Here is a 9,677-nt window from a genome sequence, read left to right on the forward strand (position 1 = left end):
CTATCTATCTATCTATCTATCTATCTATCTATCTATCTATCTATCATCTATCTATCTATCTATCATCTATCATCTATCATTCTCTCTCTCTCTCTCTCTCTCTCTCTCTCTCTCTCTCTCTCTCTCTCTCTCTAAATCTAACCTTGCCAAATCTAACAAGATGGTTATTCATCTGTGACAAATGTAAGGTCCTATCTCTAGTGTGAAAAATGAAACACATGGACAGAGGATTGGGGAAGTTTGGCATGACAGCAGAGATCATGATAAAGATCTAGGAGACCAAGCAGGTAACAGGGTAGATATGAGCAAACACTGGGATGCAGCACCCAGAAAGCCAATAGGGGACTGGGCTGCCTAAAAGGGAACCAATGTATCCAGCATATAGGAGAAAAGAGTCCTGTTATATCCTACACTTGACGTTCTGTGACAGATTCAGGTCATTGCTTTTTAAAAGAAGGAGGAGAACCAGGATCAAAGGAGAACCATTTCCTATGAAGAATGATTAAAGGAGCTAAGCTATAAATATCTGACTGAAGGTTGGGCAGGGTGCTTTCCAGCTCACATACTGTCTAATTCTATGACTCGGGATCTGTTCAGTCCATATTTGATCAAGAAGACTTTTTTTCCCCCTGAGAATTCACAGTCTGCATCACCATTTGAGCACATCTGCTTGGTCTCCAGCAGGCAGGCAAGTTGGTTCATAAACAATTGATGCAATTCTGCCTCTTTGCTCCCTTCAGATTTGATCACCAAAAGACATTTTTCCGGGACCTGCGGGGCACCTTCTACCTGGCCAGCCATGCTGATCCTGACCTGCTCTTCCAAGCTGCAGCTGCTGGAGAGTGTGTTGCGAAAGGGCCTCCCCGAAACGCTGCTGGTAATCACCTATTTAGCGCTCCTCTTCTCTCAGTGTGAATATACAGTAAGAGCCGATTGTTTCCCCATTTACTGTGAATTTGGAAAAAACTGAATCTGTTAAATTTCTAAATGCATAGTAACATCTGATACCAGCCATGCAGTTATTTCACGTTCAAGTCTACTTTTCCTTTAGTCACATTTGCAAATGCAAAGCCAATAATGTCCAAAATATAAGTGTACCTGCAACAGCAGAAGCAAGAGAATCCCTCTTTGCTGATTTTTCCCGCTACAGAAAATCCAAAAACCACTTGGCCTTTCAGTGAGACAGTGAATTCCTACAACTCTCCCATCTTAGCATTTGGCTCTCAACAGGCTTTGGGTGGCTTCTGATTCAGCCAATCAGAGACAGCTCACTTCTGCACCCAGATCCACTCCTATCCAAAGCTTTTCATGCATTATATGAGAGGAAAAGCAGAATCTCTCCTGGACTAGATCTTCCTGACCCTCTTTTTAATTTAAGGTCTGTGGGGCAGTGATGCACATCAACCGTGGAAACCCAGCTCAGCACGAAGTCATGGTGGACTCTTGGCCAGAATTTAAAGTTGTTCTTACCCGACCACGGAAGGAGGTAGGAAATTACAAAAGAAAATTGATGGGTTTTTCCCACAGCCACTGGCAAAAATTGGAGGGAAAAACACAAGAAACCTAGGCATCTGGGGCACGAAAGCCATTCAGGAGGCTGTAGCAGTTCTTGCATCTTTTTTTTTTTAAATATCCCTCTTTCAAGTTAGCCTGACCTCACCAACTCCTCTACCTGGTCTCTGCCATCTGCTCTATCCCCAGTGCCCTGAGTGTCTCTGTGCCACTTCCTGCAGGTGGTGAAGGACCACAGGGATTATTATGCCAACCTCCATGCTGCTTTCTACCGGGAGGAAGATGCCTGCAGGAGGCTCCTGGAAAACAAAGATGCCGTAGATTGGGACAAAGCCTTCCAGCTGCAAGGCAAGGCCTGGGCTCTGGCAATTTCTTCTCCAACCTTAGGAGATTGTGAAAAGTGCTAAAACCTGGTTGTTCCCCCAACTCTCAGGATAGGGTAGTTGTGGAACCCTGTTTAGCTTAGCTTAGTTTTGTTTAGTTTAAGACAGAGTGCTTGTTTTTCTGGTTAGCTATCCTGTTTTTTTATTTATTTGTAAGCCACCCAGAGTTATTTAGGAATTGGGCACTCCCAAAATTGGATTAAATAAATATCTACAAATCTCTCTTCTCTCTCTCTGTCTCTCTGTCTCTCTGTCTCTCTGTCTCTCTCTCTCTCTCTCTCTCTCTCTCTCTGTGTGTGTGTGTGTGTGTGTTTCTGTGTATACATACATTCGTGCATACACATGCATAGAGAAAGAAACATTCACAGTATGAAAAATTAAACATATGGTTTAGGAAATAGTCTCAGTTATCATTTAAAATAATCATAAATTGAGTAACTTTGCAATTATTGTTTAAAACAGGAAAATCACAGAAGGGAAAAACTTCTTCATATTTTGCTTGGAGCTATCCACTAGAATTATGGGATCCACTGAGTTTAATGGTGTCAATGCAAGCAGATGAACAGATTAAATCATTAAGAAATTTCTCTTAATTTTTTGCAAAAATCAATATAAAGGCATTTTACCTCTGTAACTGAAGTGAAATTACCAGTCAAAGCATCAGTCACATTGCCTTATGAGAGATACAAACCCTATTCTCAATGTTCTTTAGACCGATGTCTTTTTAAATACCTAACTACATAACATAGGAGAAAATCAAATGATGCATAGAATTAATAATCCTGGATATGTCACCTTCCTTTTGGCCCTGTGCATGAAATCCACAGAGGAACCTGTAGAACTGCTATTTGGCCTTTAAACTCAGGAGAAGTTATTTATCATGAAAAATTGTTGTGCTCTGTTATTTTATAATTCCAGATAATTCAATCTAGAGTTTGTCATGACAGGTGACATTTGTCCTAGTGGGCCATTCTATGCTACATACTATGAAGAAGGGTGACAGGAACTGGGTATGGCTAGCCTAGTGAAGAGAAGGACCATGGGAGACCTGATAGCAGTGTTCCAATATTTGAGGGGCTGTCACAGGGAGGAGGAGGTCGACCTATTTTCCAAAGCACCTGAAGGCCAGACAAGGAATAATGGATGGAAACTCCTTGATCAAAGGAGAGATTCAACCTGGAAATAAGAAGAAATTTTCTGACACTGAGAACAATCAACCAGTGGAACAGATTGCATCAGATGTTATTGGTGCTTCATCACTGGAGGCTTTCAAGAAGAGACTGGACTGCCACTTGCCAGAAATGGTGTGGCGTATCCTGCTTGGGCAGGGGGTTGGACTAGATGACCTACAAGGTTCCTTGCAACTCTGATACTATTCTATTCTATTCTATTCTATTCTATTCTATTCTATTCTATTCTATTCTATTCTATTCTATTCTATTCTATTCTATTCTATTCTATTCTATTCTATTCTGCCATCCCCACCATTTTCCTCTGACTGGGAAATGACTCTGTGCCACCCAGTTATAGAGATTAGAAGGAGAGAGAAGATAACATTTCATTCTGACTCTCAGGCTGTTTTCCTATGGTATTTCTATTGTATGCAGGTCTTCAGGATGGTCTCTATCATGCTGTGAAAGTCATGGCAGAGGCTAGACGTGTCCACATGGAGCCCTATTTCTACCAGGCAGTACTGCACCCAGATGCAGCCACATTATGTCAGAACCAGTGAGTGATCATGCTCTCTTTCTGAGGGACAGTTTCAGGGATCTGTTAAGTGGATTCGATTCCATGCAATGTTCTGCAATTCAGTAATGAAACCAGGGACCTCTGGTATTTCCATAACTAATTCCTATCTGCTGTAGAAAGCTAAGAATATGTTGTTTGTCCTACCGGTATTTATAAAAAAGAGACAGGTTTACAAATAAGCTCCCTGTTTTGCTGCCAACTTGGAAGATGTGGAATGGACAACAGTTAACAGAGAGTTAGAAGAATTCCCTAAATGTAACTGCTCAATTGGCTTCTCCAAAAGAAAATGGCTTTGGAAATATTAATGATATTTAAAATAAAGCTATTGTGTAGTGGGTCCGACGCAAGAGAGACGCCAGCCGGTGTGTGAGTTCAGCTCTTTATTGGAAGGGGAAGTGAACTGAGGAATGAGGGCTACCTGGCCTCCTTATATACCTGGCCAGGTAAGCTAACAGCCAATGGGGTTGGCCCTAGGTTTCCCACCGAAACTGTCCAGGCCAACGCCCCCTGAGGGCTGTTGCTATGCAGATGCCTGCATACATAACACCCCTCCCCCCTTAGAGAAGACCCACATAACAACAACAACATGCAACTACTATAACTATGAGTATATATATATATATAAAAAACAGTGGTGTCCTTGTGTGAGGATCACTTGCACACATAGTCCGACAGGTAGGCTGGTGTCCTGTGTGGACGGGTGGATCGTCTGGGTGTGCTTGGCCCCTGGGCTTGGACCGTGGGTTCCTGAGGCCTTTGTGCAGGGCTGCAAGGAGCCGGCATCAGGAAGTCCTCCTCCTCTGGTCCCTGCCCTGTGACGTCCTCAGCTGGGTTGACCCCTCCTGGAGTGTGATCCTCCTGTTGATCGTGTGCGTTGAGTTCAGGGACGTGTGTGACGCGCTCAGGGGCGTGTGTGACGTGCTCAGGGACTCTTCCTCTGAGCTGATCGATGTGTCGCCTTATGCGTCTGTCCCCCTCCACCCCTACAATGTACGAAAGGGGTCCTGTTTTCCCGACCACTGTCCCCAGAACCCAAGGATGTCCAGCCCCATAGTTCCTTGCACAGACCAGGTCCCCCAGGTTGAGGACCCTGTGTGTGGATGATGATGGCAATGGTGATGGTAGTGATGCTGGTGGTGATGGTGATGATGGTGATGTTGCCCTACTGGTTTCGGCTGCTACCCGGTCTGGGTGTAGGCGGTCCAGCTTGGTGATGAGGTGCCGTCCCCATTGCAGTTCTGCTGGGCTCTTGCCGGTAGCCACGCATGGTGTTGTGTGTTGGGCTAGTAAAAATTTCGCCAGTCTGTGGTGCCAGTCCCCGCTGATGATGCGCCGGAGTGCATCTTTGGTCGTCCTTACCATCCATTCGGCCTGCCCGTTGGTAGATGGATGGAAAGGCGCAGAGGTGGCATGCCTAATCCAGTTCGCCTTCAAGAATGCCTGGAAATCCGCAGCAGTAAACTGAGGCCCATTATCAGACACAATTACGTCGGGGAGGCCGTGTGTGGCAAAGAGAGCTCTGAGCACCTGGATTGTCCTCCCCGAGGTCATGTTGGGGACAGGGACTACCTCTAACCACTTGGAGTGACTGTCCACCACTACTAAAAATAGTTGACCCTGGAATGAACCCGCATAGTCAATGTGAATGCGGGACCATGGCGTGTGTGTGGCCTCCCACCGGTGTACTGGTGCATGTGGCACTTCTGGCTTGGATCTCTGGCACGTGTAACAGGCCTTGACCCGATCCTCAACCTCCTTGTCCAACCCGGGCCACCAGAGGTAGCTCCTAGCCAGTGCCTTCATCCTGACCACCCCCGGGTGCCCTTCGTGTAAGGAGTCCAATACCCTGGCACGTAGTGCGGGTGGAATGATGACCCTGCTACCCCAAAGGAGGCACCCTTTGTGTGTGGAGATTTCATCGCGTCTAATGAAATAGGCCTGAAACTCTGGTCCCGGGGATTTGTCCTGCCACCCTGTGCAAACCCATGAGTGCACCCTGCCCATGATGTTGTCTGTGGCTGTGTGGCTGGCAATGTCCTTGGCAAGAACTGGGCACTCGGGTAGTTCCTGCAGGGCTAGGATCTGTGTGGCTGGTGCTGGGTCTGGGTCGTGTGTGTCTAGGGGGAGCCTACTTAGACCGTCTGCGTGGCCCATCTCCTTCCCTGGCTTGTGTACCAGCTTGCAATTGTATGCTGCAAGGAAGATGGACCACCGGAGCATCCTGGGGGACAGAATCTGGGGGGTTTGCCTGTCTGTGGTGAACAGGCCCAGGAGTGGTTTGTGGTCCGTGAAGACAGTGAACTCCCTGCCATATAAGTAATCGTGGAATTTCTTGATTCCTGCCACGATTGCCAGGGCTTCTTTGTCTATGTGGGCGTAGTTTCTTTCTGCTCCAGACAGTGTCCTAGAATAGTATGCTATGGGGACTTGTGCCCCGTTGGGCTCAAGGTGGCTTAGGACAGCGCCCACACCATAAGGGGATGCATCGCAGGCGATACAAATGGGCTTGGACTCGATGAAATGGGTTACTGTGGACTTGTCCGACAGCAATGCCTTCAGGGCCTTGAAGCTCTGATCATGGGTGGCCGTCCAGGCCCATGTTGCCTGTTTGTCTAGCAGCCTGTGGAGCGGTTCAGCAATGGCTACCTTGTGTGGGAGGAATGTATGGTAGAAATTCAGCAGACCCAGGAATGCCTGAAGCTCTGCTTTGTTCTTGGGTGTGGGTGCTAGTTTGATGGCCCTCACCTTGGATTCTGTGGGGTGGATTCCCCTGGCGTCTACTCTGAACCCCAAAAATTCTGTGGAAGGAACGCCTATGCTGCATTTTTCCTTTTTGAGTTTGAGGCCAGCTGTGCGCAGCCTTGCCAGCACTTCCCTAAGCCTCCCTGCCAGTTCCTCTGCTGATGCTCCTGCAATCAGGATGTCATCAAAATAGGGGCAGACTCCTGGAATGCCCTTGAGTGTCTTTTCCATAACCTCCTGGAAAATGCCGGGAGCAACGCTGACTCCAAACTGCAGCCTGTTCACCCGGAACGCCCCCCTATGGGTTACTATGGTTTGGATGTCAGCTGTTTCCCTAGTGACCGTGAGTTGCTGGTACGCCTGTGCAAGATCGAGCCTTGCAAAAATGGCGCCGCCTTGAAGGGAAGCGAGAACGTGGCTGACCGCGGGAACCGGGTAAGTGTGCGGGTTTAGGGCGCGGTTCACCGAGCACTTATAGTCGGCGCAGATCCTTATTTCCCCGTTGGATTTGAGGGGGGTCACGATGGGGGTTTCCCACTCCCCTCCATCTACAGGCACTAAGATTCCCTGGGCCACCAACTTGTCTAGTTCGCGCTCGATTTTGTGTTTGAGCGCAAACGGGACTCGCCGCGGCCGGACCCTAACGGGGGAGACGTTCGAGTTAAGCTTGAACAATATGGGGGGCCCGGTGTACTTGCCTAATGACCCGTCGAAGACGTCGGCGAACTCCCGGCAAACGGCCTCAACGGAGTCCCCCTGGATCCGATGGATCCCGGATACTGAGATTCCCAGGGCCTCAAACCAGTCCAGCCCGACCAGGCTGGCTCTGCGGCCCTCTACCACTACAACATCCAGGTGCCCTTCGCGACCCTTAAACCCCACTGAAATGGTGGCCTCCCCCTTCACCTTGACTGGCGAATTCTGAAAATCGGTCAGGGTTAATTTAGTAGGCCGTAATTTAATCTGTTGCTTGCTCCGGCTAATTATGTGGTTAAGGGTCTCGTCCGAAATAATCGAGACCGCTGATCCGGAGTCAAGCTCCATGCTGCAAGGGACACCTTGCAAACGGATTGTTAATCTAATTTTGGGTTTGAGCAGCCGGCGGCTACCCGTATGGTTAATGGCCAGCCGGCTCTCGACATAGCCAATTTTTGTTTTGGTGGGGGCCCCAGTACCTTCGAACAGCGGTTCCTCCGGCTGCAGCTCGTGGATCTCCTCTCGGGGGCGGCGGCTATGGCAGACGGCGGCTATGTGGCCTGTTTTCTTGCAGGCCCGGCATGTGGCGGACCGCAACTTGCAGAGGCTGTGCATGTGGTTCCCACCACACCCTGCACACCTCTGGGGAACGGCAGTGTTGCTGGGAGGCCTGGGCCTGTCTGGGCGTCTGGCTCGCTGGTCGGGGGTCGACTTCCGCTGGAGGAGGTCGATGCTCAGGTCGTCCTCCTCTGTGGCCCCTTGCCGGTGGACGCTGGTTGCCTGGTTGCCGGGCCGGGTTCCCTGGCAGGCTTGGACGGCCCCGCAGGCCGCTTCGTGGGCTAGGATGGCGTCCTCGGCTTCCTGGAGAGAGACCTCCTCTCTTTCGAACAGGCGCTCCTGCAACCGCCTGTCGCGTAGGCCGCAAATCAGTCGGTCCCGTAGTCGCTCCTCCAAATTTGTGAACCTGCAAGCGACGGCAGCTTCCCGTAGGGCGGCGAGGAAGTCAGTGCCGGTCTCGTCAGGGCGCTGGTCCCTTTTCTTGAATTGTGACCGTGCGGCCACCTTGGAGCGCCGGGGCCTGAAATGTGCGTTGAGCCTGGCCACGAGGTCTCAGTACGCGACGGTGTTGATGGCCTCCTGGGGGAACAGGTTCGCGGCGACTTCCAGCAGCGCTGGTCCCCCAAGGCAGAGCAAGGTGGCCGCCTTTGCACCGTCCTCCGATATCTGATTGAACCGCATGTACAGTTCAACATGAGCCAGGTAACGGGTCCAGGTTTCGGGGCGGCGGGTCTCGAATTCGCGGGGTTGTCCGGCTCTAGCCATGGCGGCAGTTGGTCGTGGATGTGGCGCTTGGCGTTGCCGGTTTGGCTGGCGGTCGTGGGGGGAAGAAGGAAAAATGCCTTTCCCTTCAGCTCGCGGAGCGTTTCCCCCAGTGACTTCAGCTCTTGGTCGGCAGCAATCCCACCTTCGTCGCCACTATTGTGTAGTGGGTCCGACGCAAGAGAGACGCCAGCCGGTGTGTGAGTTCAGCTCTTTATTGGAAGGGGAAGTGAACTGAGGAATGAGGGCTACCTGGCCTCCTTATATACCTGGCCAGGTAAGCTAACAGCCAATGGGGTTGGCCCTAGGTTTCCCGCCGAAACTGTCCAGGCCAACGCCCCCTGAGGGCTGTTGCTATGCAGATGCCTGCATACATAACAAAAGCAAAACACAAAAAGATCCTGAAGTTGATTATTGCATTTCAAGAGACTGTTAAGGGAATATTACAGAGTAACTGGGATTTTCATTCTTCCACTGCTGGGTAACTCTGAGATCATTATTCTCCTTGAAATATCCTATCGGCGTTTTAGCTTTGGGTGTGAGCAAAGCTTTCTTCCAAAGTGGTGGGATGCTCTCCTTTTGTTCTGCCTTCACTGCCATCTGCTTTTTCCTTTCAGGCTCAGAAGTGACCCCTTCCACTTGGGAATGCTCAACCCATCCCATGCAGCCCAACTCAATGAGACCTATGAATTTGGAGGCAACGATCAGAGCCTGCGCTACCTCAGGAGTCTGATTGAGGACTTCCCAAATGCTTGTCTCCTAGACCAGAAAGGGCAGCTGGTTGCCTGGAACCTAAGTGATGGCCTTGGGTGCCTGACACATGGTTATATTATTCCTGAGTACCGGGGAAAGGGACATATGAAAACAGTGGTGCAGGCAGTAGCCAGAAAGTTGCATGCTAAAGATTTTGCCTTGTATGCTAGAGTTCGGCCAGAGAATGAGATCTCCAAGCAACATTTAAGGAGCCGTGGCTTTCATCTCTTGCCTTGGACAAAGTATATTCTTTTTTTCATTCCAAATCACATGAAATAGCAGGGGGAAGCATTCAGGCTTCATTAGATGGGGAGGTTGGAAGTAACATTCACACAGAGATGTAAGGGACTGTGTCTGGATATATTCAAGTTTAAGTCAAAAAAGGATCACAAAAACCAGGAATAGCTATGAAGGAATAACTGTGCATTCTAAAATAAAATTCTTGCAGCCTTTAAATGGTGCATAGCTCATAGATATCCCTTGACATTCATTTTACACCTTATCTGGATCCAGTATTTTGGC

The 9,677-nt window shown here is 49.3% G+C and overlaps 1 protein-coding gene across 1 annotated transcript; it reads left to right on the forward strand.

The window, feature by feature from the left end:
- Positions 1-799: 799 nt before the first annotated feature.
- LOC310632503 (glycine N-acyltransferase-like protein 3) lies at positions 800-9,434 on the forward strand (the record flags this gene model as incomplete). The annotated part of the gene is made up of 5 exons (XM_083349732.1): positions 800-877; positions 1,379-1,486; positions 1,734-1,860; positions 3,503-3,623; positions 9,020-9,434. 5 exons carry the CDS (start codon positions 800-802, stop codon positions 9,432-9,434), a joined length of 849 nt encoding a protein of 282 aa, XP_083205858.1.
- Positions 9,435-9,677: the final 243 nt, after the last annotated feature.

The sequence above is a fragment of the Vipera ursinii genome (assembly GCF_947247035.1).
Source record: "Vipera ursinii genome assembly, chromosome: 1".
In the NCBI taxonomy this organism is placed as follows: Eukaryota; Metazoa; Chordata; class Lepidosauria; order Squamata; family Viperidae; genus Vipera; species Vipera ursinii.